The sequence below is a fragment of the Haemorhous mexicanus genome, chromosome 11 (genome assembly GCF_027477595.1).
Source record: "Haemorhous mexicanus isolate bHaeMex1 chromosome 11, bHaeMex1.pri, whole genome shotgun sequence".
In the NCBI taxonomy this organism is placed as follows: domain Eukaryota; kingdom Metazoa; phylum Chordata; class Aves; order Passeriformes; family Fringillidae; genus Haemorhous; species Haemorhous mexicanus.
The window spans coordinates 12,553,852-12,575,020 of NC_082351.1; the positions used below are offsets into that span (position 1 = coordinate 12,553,852).

Sequence of the window (21,169 nt, forward strand, 5' to 3'; positions counted from 1 at the left end):
CAGCCTTGCTGGTGAGCAGGAAGGGCTGAGCCTGCTCTGCTCACACAACCCCTCCAAGGGGAGGGCAGCAAGAGCTTTAACAGCCTGTCCCAAAACACACAGACTGTCCAGGACATACGCCCAGAACAGGGCTGTGCTCACTGAGGGATCTGATCCAGCATCATTCCTGCCCCTGCAAGCAGATCCCAGAGAAGCAGAGGGGTAACTCTCTAGCAGTGCCCCAGCCAAGCAAGCAGGGCTGGCTCACCCCTCTCTCAAAAACCAAGCTGGAAGGCATAAACTTTACAGTAAGAAAGGAGCACAAATGTCCTTCAGCTAGCAGGCACTGGCTTGCTGGAATGGTGACTAGACAGAGGAAAGAAAGCATGTTAGTGGAGGAAAAAAAGAGCCAGAAACAGGAGTAAACAAGAAGGTTTGTTCTTGTTAAGTTTATTGGCATCATGTTTGTTTCTTTACATAAGAGCTCAGCCTACGTACTAGAATGTAGACCTCTGGAAAACAGGTAGAAGGGCTCCATTTAAGCAAGCTACAAATGCAAGAACAAATACCAGGAAGAAAGGAAGAGAGGAAAGGGACTAGATTGCCAAGTTTTTCCATACCAAAAATCCAGATTAGCAGTCAGTAAGAAGAAGGGAAGATTCATAGTCCAGGTCATTCATCAAGAAACAGCTACCACACCCCAAGTGGGAGCTCCTTCCACAGCACAAAGAGCCACAGGCACACCTCAGCTCTGGCTCCTCGTGCTCGCTCCAGGATGTCAGGAGTTAAGCAGTAGGGGAGGCGAACAAATGAGGTCATTTCATAGCTGTATTTAATTTTAAATCCAATAATCCAGTGTGCATATCAATGCTGTTATGCAAATCTGAGAATTTAGATACAAGGAAGCCAGACAGATTTTTCCAGAAGATGAAGCCTCTTTGGCCTCAAAACAAGAAGGCTTACATAGTTCATCTCTACTGTACAGAATACTGCCTCTATCTGGACTCTGTGTTGCTAGCACGCCGCAGGTCACAAGTGTCCTCCTCACTTTCTACACAACCTGTGTTTCAGTACTTGAACATGTAATTCAGGAATTTTACACTAATTTATACATTTTTAATTGGTTGCATATATTAACATGTACTATAAGATTTTTCCTAAAGAAGCATTACATAATACATGGATACTGTAAAAAGATCTGATTAGTTAAAAGTAACAAGCATTAACAGAGATACATACAAAACTCAACCTAGTCTGACTGAGTGCTGAGCTTGCAATGAACTATGGGTAATCAGCCTTTCCAATCGCAGCCTTCACAGGGGAAAACACGAGACAGTTAAAAATGTATGTTACTTGTTACACAGATTACCTGTAAACAGTTTCTCTCCATTGGACACCTGGAATTAGATTCAGTTCCAAACATACATAACAGTTTCCATTTTAAACTAAGAGAAAGGTCTGTTACCATGAAGTGTGATGTGGATGGTGTGGGGACCTGAGCTCTGAAGTGCAGGACTCAGATGCTCATGAGAGATGGGTGGATTTTGGCAGCTGGAGATGCAATTTTTTTTTTTTTTGTAATTTCATTTTAAACACAGAAGAGGGGCTGTGTGTTTGAAGGCCTAAGTGTGATATTTGTTTGTGAAGGACTGTGCTCAACCCCTCCCACTCCCCTCAGCAGCTGCAGCTCTCCGCAGAAGCCTTCGCTCGGTCAGTCTTGTCTAGTTTGATGGGTTCGGGGAATTCATTGTAAAGTTCCACTTCGGTTTCCTAGTGGGAGAGAAGGAGGAGTTAATGCCACAGCTCTGCAGACAGCTCCCAGCAAGCAAGGAGCTGGGGCAGGCTGGGGGTGAGCCCCAGGCTGCCCACAGCACTGGGGCAGGGCTGCACACTGGCCCCCTCCCTACCTGTTTAAGTGCATTTCGTGCAATCGTCTGGAAAGCCTGTTCCACGTTAATGGCCTCCTTGGCACTGGTTTCAAAGTAGGGGATGTTGTTTTTACTGTAGCACCAGGCTTGTGCCCGTTTTGTGGTGACCTGGGTGGACAGAGAACAGCATCATTACCTTCTGCTATGCAGGGAGGGGTTTTATTTTCAGGGAGAGGCCAGAGATCCCTCATATCCAACCTGAGCAGCTCTGACCTCATCAAGCCACAGCCTTGAAACAGAACACTTCTCATCACCTGACATACCCAACCCCAGGGCAAGGAGGACCCTGCCCAAGGGCAATGAGACCACAGAGCAGTGGCTTGCTCCCACAGGAGCTGCTCAGCACATCTCGGGGAGGAGAAGCAGCTCCTCTCCTTGCACCTCCCTTCCCTGGAAGCTGCTGCAATCCTTCCACCAGTGGGCAGGAGCATGCTGTGCACAGGGGCCTGACCTCTCCAGGCAGGAGAAACCCTTCTCCGCTGGCAGACAACATCTGAGCCACTCTCAGGCACCTCCCACTCCCGTTTCTCAGGTAACCCTCCTGTGTTTCTACAAGGTCTCCCACTCCAGCAGTTTCTTAAGAGGAGGTTAGTAAGTCCCAGTACTCACTTGTCTGTTTTCTAGGTCAATCTTGTTTCCCAGCACAACAAAAGGAAAATTCTCAGGATCCCTTGGACTGGCCTGAATGAGGAATTCATCCCTCCAGCTGTCTAGGGTTTTGAACGTGTTGGGAGCCGTGACATCGAATACCAGCACACAGCAATCTGCTCCCCTGTAGAAGGCAACTCCCAGAGACTGAAATCGTTCTTGGCCTGCTGTATCCCATATCTGGAGCAAAAGACAGGGCAGATAAGCCAGTTCTACTCTGACACAGTCAGTCTGCAATTAGGGCATTCATTCCAAAACTCCCCACCAGGCATATACAGTCCCCAGCTAGGCAGATAGCAGCACCTGCAGGCTTGGGGATTTCTGAAGGCACTAAGCATCAAGAGCCAGAAACACCTTCTAAAGATAGTTGACCCTTTTTGTGTTCAGCCTCAGCCAGGGACATATCCTTGTCCTGGACTAGCAGGACATAGGTATTAGGGTCAGCAGGTGACCTGCCTGCGGTGCTTGGATGCACCTGGATACCAGCAGAGTTCAAATACTCCTCTGATAGCTGCAGCTTTTGCTGCCTTGCAGTCAGTTTCACCATGGAGAGATGAAAGCTGCAGATACCAGAGACATAAGCAGGATGGCAGGTTAACACTACACCCATAGGACTTGGGGGGACACAAATGGTTGACCTAGGGAGTCCTTTCCAGTTCTTGAACACTAGGGAAGTGAATCTAATAAGATCTAGTTTACTGACAGTGCCAAATCCAGTTTTTTAAACAGGACCTAGCAACACTACTGTTACCCGAACCCAGATTAATCTTTGCATTCCCTTGTTCAGCCCGTGCAAAAATTTGAAGAAAAGCCCAGAAGCACTTATGTCTGACAGAAATTCAGTGCAAACAAGACTCATACCCAGTACACTGACCCCTACACCAGTCTGGGCTACACCAGAGCAGATGCTTCCACACAAGTGGGGTGATGGCACCCCTCGCAGCAGGCAGCAGAGTCCCTCCTTACCTGCATCGTCACTAGCCTGTCATCCACCATCACCTCTTTTGTCAGGAAGTCTGCACCTATCGTAGCCTTGTACTGGTTACTGAATTTCTTGTTCACATACTGGTTCATGAGCGATGTCTTTCCCACCCTGCACAGGAACACAAAAGAGAAAGGCTTGGTAGGCTTCTTCTACAACAATGTTTGAGTTAACCACCCTGAAGAGAACATTCCAGTGCCCTTCACTGCCCATAACCTCCTGGCTTTTCAACCATGGAAAAAGCATCCACCTCTGCTAGTAGGGGCCTCCACATCAAGAGATGCTGAGGCACCAGCTGAATAAGAGCATTAGCTACCCAAGGATGCAAAGGATTACATCCTGTGAAACCTCACTTCCCCATCACTAATCTGATCCTTGGTAAGGAACAGACATCACATTATGACCATGAAGGCAGTTTTGGAGGATGAAGTGCTTCAGAGAAACCCATCATAAACAGTAATCTTCAGCCTCTGCAGAAGGAGGAGGTGGAAAACCAGACAATCTCAATGGCAACAGCTCACAAACACATCTGCTAGGCACCCAGAGGTGGAGAGCCTCCCCAGAGAGCAAGCTTAGAGGCTCACATGCCTTCTGTGTGGCTGAGAAACACTCCCTGAATAACAGCTTGCTGGGGACAGCAGTATAAATAAACCTTATGTCATGGGAATCAGGTTACAGCCTGCACAGCAAGTAACCTGTGACAGCAGAGCAGACTCTTGCTGAGAGCACAGAGCAAAGCCTTTCACTCCAAGGGGTGTGCTGCAGCTAGCCCAGAGAAGCAAAGCAGATGGCTCAGTACAGACTTATGCCTCTGACAGAGAGCTTTAGGAAGTCACCTAAGAATGCATACTAGTGGTTTGGGGTTTTTTTATTTTATTTTTTAAGTGAAACACTCATTCCAACAGCACAGGTCCTCCTTGCAGAAGGTTATTCCACTCTGCTATTCCAGTGGCCTACCCACCACATTTTCCCCATTTAATATTGTGGCAGGACCTCAAGATACTAAACTGCAGGGACACACTCAAGACAGTGAAGAGTTCTCAGACCTGAGGTAACAAAGCTATCATGGGCTGTAAAATCTCTCCTCCCAGCACTGCTGATTTCTTACAGTGCATCCAGACTCCCACTAGTCAAGAGCACTGCTCTAGCCAGATACAGATTAGCATCTTAAAGGCTCTTCCACTTACCCAGAGTCTCCAAGGATGATGACTTTCAGTAACACTTTCTTCCTAGAAGTCATCTTTCACACTAGAAAGGAAGAACAATCCCATCACAAACTGTTAGTATGTCATTCCTCAAGAAAGTAAGCAGCAAGTTTGGAGTCTGAGAAACCTGACTCCCAGCAAGGAGCCAGGGACAGGCAGGGCCCAGCACTCCTGAAACCAGACTCCAACTCAAGACTCAGCACTGCCCAGGTGTCTGCCCGCTGCACAGGCTGGGCCATGCCAGACCAGTAGTGGCAATTTAATACCAAGAGGTAGATGAGCTGAGCACTTGTCATTTACTGTACCAAGACCCTTCTGGATCCCATTTCCAGGCCATATGGGAGATATACTAGCCCAGGCCATCTCCCTTGACTTGAAGCAGTGCAGTAAATCATACCAGCTCCCAACACAGACTAATAACTCTTACACATGCCACAAAGTGAGGGGTAAGCAGGTATGTATCTAATATTCTAATATCACACTCAAGCTTTTTTGTGCTGTTAGTAGTTTCCCAGCAAAAAATAAGAAAAAAAAAAAAAAGCATTTCCTCCATCATGAGCTTGGAGAGGTGGTAGCTTTCTCCAGCAGCTGTGCTTTGTAAAATAACCAAATCCCAAGGACACGCTGTGGTTGAAGCAGCTGCAACAGCCACACGGGGCAGCTGAATTACAAAGCAAACTGCCACCAGACTGTGGCTTCTCTGAGGGCACAGGAAGCTGACTACTGCCACCTCAGTTTTGGTGCAATAAGGTTACAGGGAGAAACCTCAACATTCAGCCCACTGATGGTCATCTACTCCATCAGATGATGACTTGTTTGTTCAGTTGCATCCTGCAACTGAAAAACTTCATAGGCAGGAAGCTCTAAACTGGCCACTAATGGTCCATCCAATTAAAGAGAGAGCTGAGCTTCAGAGTTCCTCACTCATCTGCTCCCAAGTCTCCTTCAGACCAGTGAGGCAGCTACAAGTTCATCAGCTGCAGCAAGCCTGAATACACTTCTGGATATTCTTTAGCATGGTGAGAGCAAGTACAGGGTCTGTCCAGTGGCTGAGCACACCCTTCCTACCCTGAGGCCCTTCTCCACACCTCTGGGGAGGGGGTGGGCCAGCCACTCTTATGTGCTGGATCAGATCACAGACCCTGTTTTGGTACTGACCTGCTCCACAACACAAGGACTTGGCTTCCCTGAAGGAGCCGTGCAGGTTCAGTACAGCAGGAGGAGCCACAAGATGGCTATAGCTGTACAGGCCTTGGTATTAGGCCCTTATGTATGGACTTGCATACCTGAAGATTCCCATCCTGCTATACCACACTCATTACAGCACACAACTCCTACTCTTCAGGAGCTATTCCTGATTTTCACAGCTAAGGAGGCCTTTGCTTCTACAACAGGGATTTATGTCTTTAAGCAGCTTGATCCTTATGTGCTTCCTGGGATACACAACAGCCTAAGGTGCTAGATAACTACACCCATTTCACCCCACTACTACAGGAGGCCTCAAGCTGTAAAAGCCTCTCACTAGATGCAGTCCAGCTGCAAAAGATCTTAATCATCTCAGGCTTTGAGGGTTAGAAGACATGAAGAGCTTTAGCCTTTGCTGTCAGTGCATGCTGCAGAGGTGAAGGAGCACCCCTAGAGCCACTGTAGTGATGCACCTACAGCTACACCTTTTTGGACTGCACCCACCTCACAGGGTTAAGTTGGGAAAGGCCTCTAGGATCATCTAATGGGTCCAACCATTAGCCCAGCACTGCGAAACCACCACTAACTCATGTCCCTCAGTGCTACAACTACATGGCTTTTAAACACCTCTGGGGATGGTGATTCCACCACTGACCTAGGCAGCCCATTCCAGTGCCTGACAGTGCTTTTGGTGAAGAAATTTTCCTTAATACCCAATCTAAACCTTCCCAGGTATAGCTTGAGGCTGTTTCCTTATCTTGTCACTTGTTACCTGGGAGAAGAGCCCAACCTGGCTATATCTTCCTCTTAGGTGCTGTAGATCCATAAGCGCCCCCCTGAGCATCCTTTTCTCCAGGCTAAACATCCCAGCCAGTCCCATGGAGGTTTGTGCTCCAGCCCCTTCCCCAGCCCCCTTGCCCTTCTCTGGACACACTCCAGCCCCTCAATGTCTTTGTGCAGTGGGGGCCCAAACTGAACCCAGGATTGGAGCTGTGGCCTCAACAGTGCCCAGTGCAGGGGGACAATCACTGCCCTGGTCCTGCTGGCCACACTATTGCTGATACAGCCAGGCTGCTGCTGGCCTTCTTGGCCACCTGGGCTCATGTTCAGCTGCTGCCAACCAGCAACCCAGATCTTTTCCTGCCAGGCAGCTTTCTGGCCACTCTGCCCCCAGCCTGGAGATGCAGGGGGTTGTGACCCAAAGGCAGGGTCCATCTTTACCTTGTTGAACCTCACACTACTGGCCTTGGCCCATGGATCCAGCCTGTCCAGATCCCTCTGCAGAGCCCTGCTACCCTCCAGCAGATCAACACTCCCACTTAACTTGGAGTCATCTGCAAATGTACTGAGGGTGCCCTCCATGCCCTCACCCAGAGCATTGATAAAGACATTAAACAAGACTGGCCCTAGCACTGATCCCAGGGGAACAGCACTGGTGACCAGCTGCCAGCTGGATGTAACTCCACTCCCCACCACCCCTGAGCACAGCCATCCAGCCAGTTTTTTACCCAGCAAACAGTGCACCTGTCCAAGCCATGAGCAGCCTGCTTCTTCAGGAGAATGCTGTGGGAAACAGTGTCAAAGGCTGTACTAAAATCCAGACAGACCACATCCACAACCTGTCACTGATACACTAAGCAGGGTACTTTGCCATAGGAGACAAGGCTGGGCAAGCAGGACCTGCCCTTCCTAAACCCATATTCACTGGGTCTGATCCCTGGTGTCCTGTACATGTTGCATGGTGGCATTTGAGATACCTGCTCCATAACTTTCTCTGACACTAGGGTCAGACTAACAGGCCTTCCACAGATCTCCTTCTGATTCTGACCCTTCTTGTAGATGGACACCTCATTTGCTAACTTCCAGTCCACTGGGCCCTCCCCAGCGAGCCATGACTGCTGGATTGAAAGGGGCTCAGGAAGTACTTCCACCAGTTCCCTCAGTACCCACCCACAAAGCCACTGAGTCTTGAGTGTGTATCTAAGTCATGTAGGAGGCCTCTTCCTCATCCTTTGTCACCATTTCCCTCCACATCTGATAAAGGACAGCTCTCTTTTGTTGCTAATGTATAAAAACACTTTTTATTATCTTTTACAGCAGTAGTCAGATTAAATTCTAGTTGGGCTTTGGCCCTTCTGGGTTTTTTTCCTGAATAACCTCATGAGATCCTTGAGATACACCTAAACAGGAGTCAGTGCTGAGGAGATAACAGCCAGGGGCTGTGCAGTGAGCAGCAGTGACAAGTCACCCACAGGGCTGATGCCACCCTTAGATGGGTGTTAGCAAATGCCAGAGAGCGTGTGGAGGACAGTTTCTCCAAGTGTCAACACCTCTCTTTTCCAGTGGACTGCATTGTTCACTGATCCAACTGGCAGCCCAGCTATGCTCACCAAGACAGAGCCAGCTGAAAGTTGTCAACAGCACCAACACTGAGCTCTGCTTCTGCTCTTGCCAAGATGCACAGACCATAACTTGTCTCCCCTATAGCCATGGGTAGAACAGACCACAGAAGCCCCTTCAAGCCTGCACCTCCTGTGTTCACAAAGCACATAACAAGTGACACTTCTGCCAGCCAAGCCAGAGACTTGTGGAGCATAAGCAGCCCAGATGGAGCAGGAAGCAAATGAACAGAGCTTTAAACAGCCTTAAGACAGCTGTGTACACTGAACTGTCATGAAAAACATCTGCATAGGTTCAGGTCCAGTGCAAGTCACCTGATTTCCTCAGGACAGAGGAAAACAACTCACCCAGAAGTGGCTGTGCCAGAACCCAGTATGCTTCTGGGAACTGCTTCTATTTTCCTCAGAGTGTTTCCAATATCACTTGCTGCGGCAGCTCACTGCCTCCTGGTATTCGAAGCAGCTTTGGACAAGCTGGCATTAGCTCTCGTGCTTAGGGAGGGATTTGCAGAGCCCTAAATTGCAACACTAAATCACACTGCATGCTTATCTCCCAAGTTCAATATAGCCTGAAGTTCCACTATGAGGGGAGGGAAAACTGCTCTGTCAAGATTCATTACCTTAGAAGTAACTCAGCTGAGCAGTCACCTGCAGACATAGGAAGTCAGGCTGAGTCAGAGCTGACACTGCCTTCTTGTCATAGCTGACAGGCTACCCAGCAGTGTGAAGGGCTGCCACTGCCCCAGCAACACCGGGCAGGTGAGACACTCGGCTTCCATCCCAGGTGATGCAACGGATGTGAGCCATAGCACAGGAAGAGCTGCTGCAGCTTTGTATTTGGTGTGGGCCATGGGACAGTGAGGAACTGCCAGGGACCAGCAGTGGACACTGCCCAGTCTCACACCCTTGCTCTACCAGGCTTGACTGATACTGCCTTGAAGCCCAGTCAGCTGACAGGCCAAGCCCCCTTTAATAATCTTCTATTGCAGGTGTAAACAGAACTACACTTCGGAGTTATTCCTGGCCCAGTACAACAAGGAAACACATCCTCAGGTCCTGTAGAAAATGGTTGAGTTGAGACAGGCAGAGGTCCCAGTGACTCAGCACTAAGATTAGTTTGCACTATAGAATGCAGCTTGTCTTGCCTTATGGTATTTGACACAATTACTCCAGAGCAGCATCCTGTTGAGGCACACACCCTTCAGATGGCAGTGTGAGAGCTCACATGGGGCTTCTGTCCAGTCCTGGGAGCACTTCTGAACAAACACTTCCTTTTTCAGAGGTATCACGAAGAAAAACTTGTTTGTTAAGTTTTGATCCAAGACTCAGCTCTGTTTCACACTACATGAAATCTTTTTGAGCGAGGTCATCTGCAGATTGCTCAGAACACAGCCTAGAGCTGCACACCCAGCCAGCCCTGCTCAGGAGCCACCAGACACTCCACATCAGCCAAGGGCTGGTCATCAGAATCATTCCTCCTCCTGGCTTAACGGTGCCAAAGAAATGACACAGCTGTCTCTAATACAGGAGAGGAAGCATTCCACTCCATTTTTAATGCCTATCCTCTAAGCAAACAAGCCATTAATGATATGCTGACCCTCAAGAAATTAAGCTGGTATAGCACACTCTGTCCCAAATACTGTTATTAGCTTTAACGCTCACCTGCAGAAGTAACAAGGGAAAACTGCTAACACTGCAAGCATCACTGGTTTAGCTAATCTGAAAGGAAGAGTCAAACCCCATCCTATGAAGCTTCATAGCACTAGAGCTCAGATGCAAGAGCAAATAAAGCCTATGCCAAGTCTAATTAGGTTTCCCTTGTTGCTTCAGAGCACATTACAACTGTCCTTTCCCTTGCTATATTAAGACAGCTGCTTTAACTCAAAGCAGAAATGGAGGGTTACAAATTCCTTAGAGATGTTCATGTGTCAAGTCACAATGTAGGCATTTTAATATTAATTGGGTTGCTACAAGCAAGGAACAGTAGCAGTTTGCATTGATGGCTCACCAGACCTCACATTAGCTATGCTTTAACAGAAGCAGGCCTTGCAAAAGGAATACTCTTAATAGCTCATGGACAGTTTCAGCGTGAAAGCATCCAGCCCTAAGGGAATCTCACCTCCTTGGAAGACAAGGCTCCCTAAGCAGCAGCATACCCATACCAGTTTTGAAGCTGCTGAGCAGTCTTTACTGTTTCAGCTTTGCTATTGAACAGTTGGAATCACAACCCTAACATGTCTATATAGAAGCTGGAATGTTTGACCAGGAGCTCCCTGTTACTACAGCTACCAGCCTGCCACCTGCACCTTCTCAGCAATCAGCTCAGAGATGAAGCGAGGATGCTGGACAGCACATCTCACCTTGTGTCCTCTGCCAGGGATATTTAACATCACACCAACCAGGCACAAAGTGGTAGGGCAGCAGGCACTGAGCACAGCTAGACTCAGAGTTATGGATGCCTAGTTTTGCTCCCTGTCCCAGCAGGCAGCACAAGAGTAAGCAGGTATCCCACAAAAAGGTGCACTTGAACCTGAATCACTGCAGCTCTGTTCTGGGTGCCATGGCTGATAAGCAGAGCTTCCACTTTCCCACTATACCACAGGACCTTTAGCAAAAACACCCCACCATGAACAAGCTGATGTGGACAGATCAGGTGTTCTTTGGGGGCTACCACACACAGCAGCATGCTCACCACAGTGACCAGACAAGAGCTACCCTTGTGCTCTGGAAGAACCTTCTGTCCTGAAATGTGGGAAGTGTGTCCCAAAATGCAGCCAACTGCACTTCTGACACAGAAACAGCACCTCTACTCACTGTTCTCTTGCATGGATGTCTCTGTACTACAGAGAGCTATTTTTATTCCCTCTCTCCTCCCTCACTGGGTTCAGCATTTCTTCAAGGAAACTGAAGCTAGAAATATTATTCAGGACCAGCTCAGTCAGACTGAACCAGTTCCCTCTCAAAAGTATCAAGTTCCCTAGCACATTTGGCATCTCAAGGGCTTATGTCTGCTTATATCTTCAGCCACTGAAATGAGATGGTCACTGAATGTTTATCCTGTTTCTAGAGCCCCAAGCACACCAAACAGCCTGGCACATACCACTTCCCCCATGGTCACATTGCACCTTGCAATGCTTTAGCTAAACCTTTGAGTAGATACATGAATTTGCTCCAATTTTTCAGCTACTTTGAAAAAGCAAGGCTTCATCCTGGGGAAGGGCATAGCCCAATATTGCCATTAATTAACCAGAGTCACAGTTCCTGGTTGCAGTGTCCGAGCAGTCCAGACACCCTTTGTATTGAAGCCTCAAACTCCAACTGCAGCAGAGCCCCAGATGGGACAGAACAAGCTTTACCACTTAAAATTTAACATCAGCTTGGCTCCCACTGGCTAGTCAGACAGATATTGCTAAGAAGGTGTCAAGCAATACAAAGTGACTGCCTGAAGAGTTCAACACAAATCTGAGACCAACAGATACCAACACTAAACACGACACTTGCATTCTCCCAAGACTGATACAACAACTCCTGTCTTTTCAGCTGGGCAAAAGCACAGCAGTAGTCAGAAGACAATCAGTAGGGGCTATTAATTTCATATCAATGTGGCTTAAGAGATGCCAAGCTGCCTTCAAGGAAGAAACTAGAAATACAGCTGCCTTTGATGTTTTTGACTGCTACAGAGCCTACCTATTTTCTTTACCAAACCTGGGTGCTCTACAGGTGGAACATGTATTCAGCATCCTCACAGTGAGCACTACTACAGAGGCATAGGAAGTTATAATAGCAGGTGGAGTCTTGCACTGACAAAGGCTGCACAAGCAGGACAGTACTCTCTCCTACTCCCATGACAGGACTATCAGGAGTTCAGCTTCCCCAGTTCACTGGAAAATACCATAGAGAAAAGCCTCACATTTAGTGGGGACACGTGCTGTGTCTAAAAAGGAAATCAGGAACATCTTGTAATTTGGGCTGACAACTTGCAAGAACTGCTCCCTGTAAATAGGTTGTTTCTGAGGGCAATGGGCTCTACAGTCCATACAATCAGAGGTGTCTTCAGGCCTTGCAGATGCACCATGAAGCAGAAGTCAGCTCAAGCAGAGCCCACACCAAAAGCACCTGGCAAGATATTTTTGTGACAGCTTCACTGAAGGGTACACTCTAGCTGCTGTTCTACAGTAGCATCTAAAAACTGATTTCCACCTCCTTCTTCCCAACGCGTTTCTGTTGCTGTTCTAACCAATATATTCCCTCCTGCTGGTACACAGCCAAAAGCTCAAGCACAGCTCCTCATTCCCTCCTCAAGAGAAGCAGCTCAGCAGGCAGCTGAGCTGCTCCACCAAGAGCAGGCTTCTGTCCAGTTGGTACCTTTCCCAGACAGCCCTGTGAGGCAGAAATTACCTCTGTTCATGGAGCTGAAAGCCTCAGCTACAACTTAATTTTTGATACCTTGTGTAAAACATTATATTGCAAGCTGTCAGTGTAAATACACTGTCCAGTATATCCCACCTCCATCTGAGAGTCCTATGCCAAAAGCTTCACCTTCTTGAAGAACAGCCTGGAGCTTTAGATGCCTGCTAGCACACTGACATGGCTCAGTTCAAAACTGAATCTTAGAACATGGTTCAGTATCGCAGAGGAATTAGCTTTTTAGACTACATCTGTCTGCCGTAAGTTTCCACCTCCTTTTGAGGACAGAGTTACAGCCTCCAGTGCTGGAGCAGCTGCTCTAGAACTGAGCGAAGCTTAGGAACCAGCAGCAACAGCAGCACAACCGCATGGCTTCAAGTTCTTTTCACTGTCTGCTTCAACACAGGCACCAAACCAGTGTGACAAGGTGCTAAAAGCCAATGGACATGGTCTGAAGTAGCTCCCAGATGGAGCTGACACCAGGCCTACAAAAATATTCTGCTGTGTCCTGTTCATGGGTAACATGCTCTTAAGACAGTTCAGTGCTAAAGGAAGAGAACGATGGGGCAACATGCAGCTTGGAGAAACAGGCAGAAAACCTAGCTGAGAAACAGAAACTTTGGAATAGTTTTGAGCATAACAGATTCCTGGTGTGATCAAGGATGCTCCAGAGCCAGTGCTGGGTTAGACACTCCTATCAGTGGCAGTAAGGTTTTAGCTAGCCTCAGACATCCCCTCAATGTGTGGGCAAGGACACAGAGCTCACTGGAAGGAGACATGCCAACATCCAGCTTCCCCAAGTGCAGACAACACAGGGATGCAGAAGCAATGCCACTGGTAGGAGCTATGTCTGCACAGACATTGCAGGACTTGCACATGAGAAGGGGTCTGCCCTGCTTGAGATCTCAGCTCAGCTGTGGCTCCCTTAGGGCTGAGATTTGGAGAGCACTGCATTCCTGAGAGGCATTGATGCATATGATCAGTTAGGCTCAAAGCCCAAGTTCTCAAAGCCAGGCTCTTCAGTCCAAGCCTCACTGATTCACAGGCCTGTTACACCTCCTGGCATTTCTCCAAATGAGAGTTGTTCTATGTTGCACAAAGTTTAAATACTACCCATGGAACTGAACAAGTTTTTGACTGTAAAGCTGCCATAATTAATTATGACTCTACCCTAAAAAGTCCAAACTACACAGGACTAGACTCCACTCCTAATGCCAAAAACTGATCCCTGATTTCTACTGGTTTAGACATCACAACAGCCACCTTCTCATGGGGAGGCATCATGCTGATCTGACTACATGGTTTGCAAGTGGGAGCAGAACAAGCATGAAAATGCATTTGCTTACAGTACCACAGTATATGTTTCTCCATGTTCAAGCAGACCAACAGTGTGCTTAGGAGCAGTGGGAAAGGTCTAGAGGACATTTCTTACTGTCTACAGGAACAGTACAACACCACCCAGGCTGCTGCTAAGCCTAAGATCACAGGAGCACCTGTAAGACCTTCCAGGTGATAATCACACCAAGGCAAAGCAATGGAAGGAAGGGAGTGAAGAAAATGTCCCCAGGGATGCAACTATGCTGGGCAGCCACCTTGGGTGGATCACTTTGCTCCTCAACAACCTGAGGATGATTCTAGTCATCTCCACAGAGTGTAGCAGGTATGGGAGACTGCAGCTGTGGTAGGAGAAGAGCCCACAAAGATCCCTTTGAAGCTAATGCTACACACTAACAAGAGCAGGATTCCCAGAAAGCAAGCTAGGGCTGCTGAGGTGGAAGTCTCCTGCTTATAGGAAGACAAACCCAGAAGCTTCACTGAAAGCTGGATATTTCCAGTCATGAAGTTTTAGTCCACTGATTCCTCCAGCAGCTAAATGGCCCTTTACACCACAAAATATCCTCTCAGGATTGGGCACACATACCCTAAAAGACGGATAGCAAGTGTCCCAAGATCTTCTACCTTCTCTTGAAGGCTCAAACCATGTCAAGAATGTCATGTCATTCAAGAATCAGTCTTGCTGTACCCCTACCTTCCAGTAAGAGGCAGTTCCCCTGTTGAATCCTACAGGATTTCAGGTAGTTCCCAGCAGATTTTCCCCAAGGATAAAGCTGTTACAAGAAAAGGCATGCTTGCTTTAACACCCCTCCCCCTTTATCAGAGCAAGCTTAACTTCCCCTATTCTGCCCTGGGGGAGACAATCTCAGGATGTGGGAGGAGAGTTGAGCACATAGCTGGCTGCTGGGAGACACTAGGCAACAAGCCATGTGTCTTGACTAAGGGCCTTGCCTACGCACAGCACTGCAGCTACACCAGCACAGCTTCCATGATGCCTCTACCACCAGGGCCTCCTTGGTGGACAGCTTTCCAATCAGTAAAATAAATCTTGGACTAACTGGAACACAGCTATAGTGCTCACACAGCCCAGTTTATCCAGTGGTGGTAGCTGGCCTTTGGGCACACAGCACCCAGCTAGTGGAGCCACCCAACAGTTTTAGTAACCCTGACATGAATATCAAGAGCCCAGCACAGTTCTCACATCAGGCCCTACCCTGAGTGACAACTCCCTTATTGCTTTCTATCAAACAAGCACGCTGTCAGAGGCAGCTGAGTTTTAATCTATGTGTCCAGAAGATAAGGCTGTCCAATTCAAAATATTCTAAGTTAGCCAGGCCACTGACAAACAGTTGAGTTGTTAGATTTTTACCATATCTGACAGCATTTTTAAGTCCTCAGATTAATTTCTAGTTTTGACTACAGTTTAAGTTTTCACAGATTCCTGTGATGCTTTCAGTTTCAGAAACACAGATAATTTTTGCAGTGGTAAGCAAAACACAGATCTTAGACCTTGTCAGTGGTAAACAAGCCTTGTTTATCCACTCCTGGCTGCCAGAATTCCTAGAGGCTGGGCAGGAAACAAGAGACTGAAGGGAGACTTTGACCAAGTCAAATGACAGCCCTTAGGAGGTCTGCCAGAGGCTGCAACTTACACCTGATACTCAGATCTGAGAGTGAATATTGTGTTTCCTACAGCATAAGAAGCTTGATAGGGGAGAAAGGACAAATACTGATGGGAGATCCTATTAGCAGATGTAGGGAAGCACCAGATCAACACTAATGGCAAAAGCACTACTCCTCCTGCCAGGAGGTCCTGTTGTCAGTAATGAGTCTTCTAGAGAGGAAGCTTTTTCTAGGGACAGGTTGTAATCTAAGAACTACACCTTGATCTGCGACTAGAACCCTTGATCCTACACACACTCAATACCATGCTAATGTGGTTTGCAGAGCAGGAAGGACAAGTATTTCAGTACCAGGATGGGAGTGCAACAGGTAGCTTGCCATGACAGCTGAGTCAGTGACTAACAAGGAATTTGTACTGTGGAGACTCAGTTTCACACTCATACTTCATACCCTCATACCTCTTGCATAGATCCTGCATCAATACTTTACCACTTCACCTGTTCTCTTGATGAAGCTCCACAAAGGTCCAATAAAAGCCTCACTCGCATGGTGAGGTTAAGAGAACTCTGTGGGCAAATGGCATCTTGTTAGGCAGGGGAAAAGGTTCAGGCCCAGGCATGTCTCAGCTAAAACCCTTTCACTGCTCACGCTCGAGACAATGTCACCACTGTGCCAGTTTGGACTCCAGATATCATTATCCATGTCTGGGAGCCGAGTGACTCAGCCCACTTGAGGGAGACAAGCACCAGACAGGTTACTTTGAAGAGGATTCTGCTTCCAGCTGGAAAGAGTTCAAGGGCTCAGCACAGACTTGTTAGATAAACTGGCAGCCCAGTAACCAAGGTCCAGGTACTTCAGGCAGGTTGGCTCTGAAAACAGCTTCAGTTACCAGCCCCCACTTTTGTCCACCACTTCAGTAGTCCACCTTCTTTCTCAAATGACCAAAGTTACAGTATATAGGGCAGACTCAAGAAAAATACTGGGTTTTTTAATTGACATTTAATTTCATTAACAATTTCTGAAACTCTTGCAAGTACAATTAGACATGATTAGTCACCTTAAATTGTCATTTTAAGTGGTTATGCAGAAGAAAGAGCAAATCACTCACTGTATCAAGTGCCTTTAAATCATATCGAGAAAAATCTGTACCATAAGTTTACACTTCAATCCCATCTCAAAGGCAGTGCACCCTGTCCTGAGGGTTCACTGCCCCATGAAGACAGCTATGGCCTCAATAACAGGTTTCCTGGCAAGAGAAGTCAAGGGTACTGGAGATAAGCTGCAAATCAACACACTTCAGTGGCCTTGATGAGCTTGCTTCCCTTCCCAGGGTCACTGACCATGAGGGAGCAGCAGCAGTGTTGACAAAGCTTCCCCCACAGACAGAGTGCTGGTTGCTGGCACCGGAGAGGAAGAGCAGGAGCAGCGCTCGCAGCAGCGATGACATCACCAGGGCAGATCTCCGCCAGCACAAAATGCAGCAGCACAGCACGCTGGGCTCCAGAGCTGCATCCCTACCCATCCCTACCAACAGAGAGCAAAAGCCACAAGCACACCAGGAGCCAAAAGGGAACCAAGTGACACAGGGCTATCCCTTCAGCGCCTGCTATTTCTGAGCCACACGTGTGTAGCTCCTGACCTTGGACATTCATTTGCAAGCTTTATTCAAGGTGCATTTAAAGAGAAATGGGACCTTTAATCAAGCTCCTCGCTGCACAAATAAGCATGGTGTATCAACTACTCTCATTCAATTAATTATCTATATCTAATTCAGTTTTGAGATGCACAGCTCGTGTTTGGATTGATGCTGCAGAGAGAGACATTTATCCTCACAATCTCTGGTCACAGCTATATCTGAAGGCAGACTGTTACACAGCAACTACAAAAGATCATTTTAAGAAGCTGCAGAGGGAAGCCAACTCAACTCTTAACTCATGAGGCAATTAAATTGCAATTATCAAGACAATGCTGTGCAAGAATGAAGTACTTCAGCATCTGAAGGATGCAAGACTGCTGCCAGACAAGCAGCACATGCTAATGCCCAACCAAGTTCAGCATTTAGGTAAGGCCTTAGCTGGACTCTCTTCTGTAGAGGTAACAATCTTTCAATTACTCTACAGCTCTGCAAGGGAATCTTAGGTCCACCAGGGCTGTAACAGGGACATCAGAGCAGGTCAGGTCACAGCCACGGAGAAGCCCAGAAGATATAAGGAAACACTGGCAACATGCAAGGTGAGGGTCCTGTACTTGGTTCAATTTACTTCAGTTACTAACAAAATTGCTGTATTCTGAAGGCATGAACATGCAACAATAAGTACCTGTGAGCCCACATCACCCAACAGTTTCAGAGAATGCAAACACCCAAGTGCCCTATTGCATAGCCCTTATTCTTGAGCCAGGTACCTGCAAACTTTCTCTCACAATGCAGCATTTAAAAACACACTCTAACCAAGCACAGCCAATTTTGTTTACAGCCAAATGTTAAGTTCTGCATAAAGTAGTCTCATTTTCACACAGAAGTCAGACCAAAATCCCATACATGTTAGAGACAGAGCTATTTATAGTTTTGCACAGATGGTTTGATGGTAATTGTCATGTTTCCTCAAGGACAAGCTTTGCCAGAGATTTGCTCCAACAGGTAATTCTCACAACCTTCCAACACAAGTATCTTAAAACACGAGCTTTAAGAAGGTGCTGCAGAAAATAAATCTGGTAACCCTCCTGCTCACAAGCTTTCATTTTGATTAGCAAACTAAGCAAAGTCATATCTTTCCCAGGTCACTTCAGAGCAGAGCTTGTTCATTTTACACTTTCAGTTGAGGACTTATCAATGTTCTAACATGTCTGTGCTACTCAAAGAGTTGGATTCCCTGGCTTCAACAGGAGGGCCAGGATGCCTGTAGTGCAGACCCTGCAACAGAGTCATTTGAATTCTTGTCACCCTGAAGGTACAACTCAGGGAGTTCTGTTCCCCACCTCTTCACTCTGGTGACCAGTGACAGGATCAAGAAAACAGCATGAAGCTTTGTCAAAGCAGGTTTAGGCTGGATACAAAGTTCTGCACCCAAAGGGTGGCTGGGCACTGGAACAAGCTCCCCAGGAAAGTGGCCATGGCCCTAAGCCTACCAGAGCTCAAGAGCACTTGAACACTCTCAGGCACATATGGGAGTGTCCTGTACAGGACCAGGAACTGAACTTCTATGATCCTTGTGTGCCCCTTCCAACTTGGAATATTCTGTGATTCCATGCTGAGCTATTATCAGGGTATTGGAGTTAGAGGACAGGGACCACTGCAGGACACCAAAGGGAAGAAGAACATTAAACACAGCTACTCCCTTCCACCTTATCAGTTATACGTCACACTACAGGTTGGGAGAGCAAGAAACTGCCATGAGATTTCAGAAGTTTTCCTTATTGAGGGGTCAGATTAGCCCCATAACAGCTTTTCTACACCAGACATAGGGTATTAACATAACAGCACAAAGAGTAAAGAAAAAAAATACAAAACAAACAAACACACGCCCCCAAACAAACAAATAAGGCAGTGCTTGAAAGTTAACAGTATTAGAGTTGCTTTACTTCTGAGGACTCAGGCCAGGCAGGCATGGTGGGTCCACTCATTAGTGCATGGAGGGCAAGTCATGTGTTCAGTCAGCTGTTGGGAGTCACAAGGGAGAGGGGGAAAGAAAAGTATACTTGTTCTTCCTGAGTAAGTACAGCAACGAAGCCTTGATTATTTAACAAGGAATATTCAAATTACTCCACCCACTTTAACCTCAAATTCAGCTCCTGAGAGAGCAGGGTACACTGACTCCAGCAGCCTGGTTCTACTGGAACCATAGCCAGACTGCAGCTACTACTCACACGCCATTGGTACCACTACAGCCTTCAAGTCACAGCCAGGCAAACACCGTGGCACAGCTACTTATACACCATTCCCCTAAAAAGAGAATCTCCACTTCCCCAAACCCAATACCCATTTGTATACACAGATTGTTAAGCACAGGACAGAGCTGGCCAGCCAGTGACAAGTACTGAAAGCTTTGAAGGTTCCATACTGGCAAGTGTCAAACAAAGAACAGCTTGCTTACAGCTGGGGGGGGGGGACTTCATTCTGTCATGTGTTCTCAGTTTACATGTAAAAACCTCATACAGACCACAACAGCCCTGCTTATCAGCAAACATTCGGAGTTTTCCAGGAGATAATGCTGAAACTTCCAGCTTTGAGAACAAAGGGCCTAGAGTGCTAGGTGAGACACACATTTTGATGCTGAGGTTATCTATCCTACTTTAGATGAAGCCAGCCGTTTTTGCTACTAAAATAAGCCCTCTATTTAAAGGGAGCGCAATTGTCTTAAGTACAACCATCAGGCATTTCCATATTTATTAGTCCCTATATATATGGAAACTAATAACGCATCTATCACTTAATTTACCTTATTATACACTCACAGACAAAAGCACTTCTAACATCCACTCTAATAGTTCTTAGAACTGACTCAGGCTTTACACACACCGACAGCTACTTTCGCAATAACTGCCAGTCTCCTCTCTGGTCAGTTTAATTGCTCCCAGGGCTGCAGGTTCACGTTACAAGCGCTCCCCACCGACCCCGAGCAGCGTTTCACCGTCCCGACCCAGCGTCCGCCCACAGCCCCGGCCCTCCTTCGGCCGCCCCGAAGCCTCTTCGGGCTTCGCGGGGAGCTACAGCAGCTCCACAGGCCACAGACAAAGCGCTCCCTGCCCGGGAGGCACCGCTCGGGCCGCTCCGCAGAGCAGGCTCCACAAAGGCCCGGCCAAACGCGCATCCTGGGAAAGGCCCTCGGGGAGGAGCCCGGGCCTGGGGAGACCCCTCCGTATTGTCCCGAGCCAGCGTCGGGCCCGGCTCCGGGGAGCTCGGCGACGACAGCGCGGCCGCCTTAGCCCGCCTCGGGGCGGGCAAACGAGCCGGGCCCGGTGCAAAGCCGGCCGGGAGCACCGAGACGGCGCCGCCTCCGCCGCGGGCCCCCCGGTGCCGGGGAGGGGCCGCGAGCGGCTCCCCCGGCCCGGGGCGAGGCCACCCCCCATCCCCGCAGGCAGCACGCGGCGCCGCCGGGCTCACCTGGTGCTGCCGCCGCGGCCCAAGCCCGATCGCTGCGCCCCCCGCCCGCCTCGTCGGCTTTAATGGGCCCCGCCGCCTCCCGCGCTCGCTTCCGCCTCCCCGACAACTTCCGCTCACGGGGCCCGGCGTCACCGCGCGCCGCCCACGTGACCGCGGGGCCCGCCTGCCATGTCGGGGCGCTGAGGCCGCGCCGTGCGCGGGCCCAACCCCGTCTTGGTGGAAAATAAATGTTTGTGGTACCGCCGGAGCTCGCACAGAGGGGAGGGGTGGGCAGGGACCTGCCTCCCCCGCGAGCTTCCAATGAACACCGCGCCCTGCGCTGAGGGGAGGCGGAAAGGGCCAAAGAAACCTTGGTGCTTTCAGAAATAAACGATGGG

At 48.3% G+C, this 21,169-nt stretch overlaps 1 protein-coding gene across 1 annotated transcript; it reads right to left on the reverse strand.

Moving 5' to 3' along the window:
• Positions 1-794: 794 nt before the first annotated feature.
• RAB7A (RAB7A, member RAS oncogene family) lies at positions 795-20,920 on the reverse strand. The gene is made up of 6 exons (XM_059856518.1): positions 20,793-20,920; positions 4,725-4,785; positions 3,522-3,648; positions 2,517-2,735; positions 1,887-2,015; positions 795-1,749 (listed from the first exon to the last, which is right to left on the reverse strand). The coding sequence occupies exons 2-6, from the start codon at positions 4,775-4,777 to the stop codon at positions 1,654-1,656; spliced, it is 624 nt and encodes a 207-aa protein (XP_059712501.1). The 5' UTR covers positions 4,778-4,785; positions 20,793-20,920; the 3' UTR covers positions 795-1,653.
• Positions 20,921-21,169: the final 249 nt, after the last annotated feature.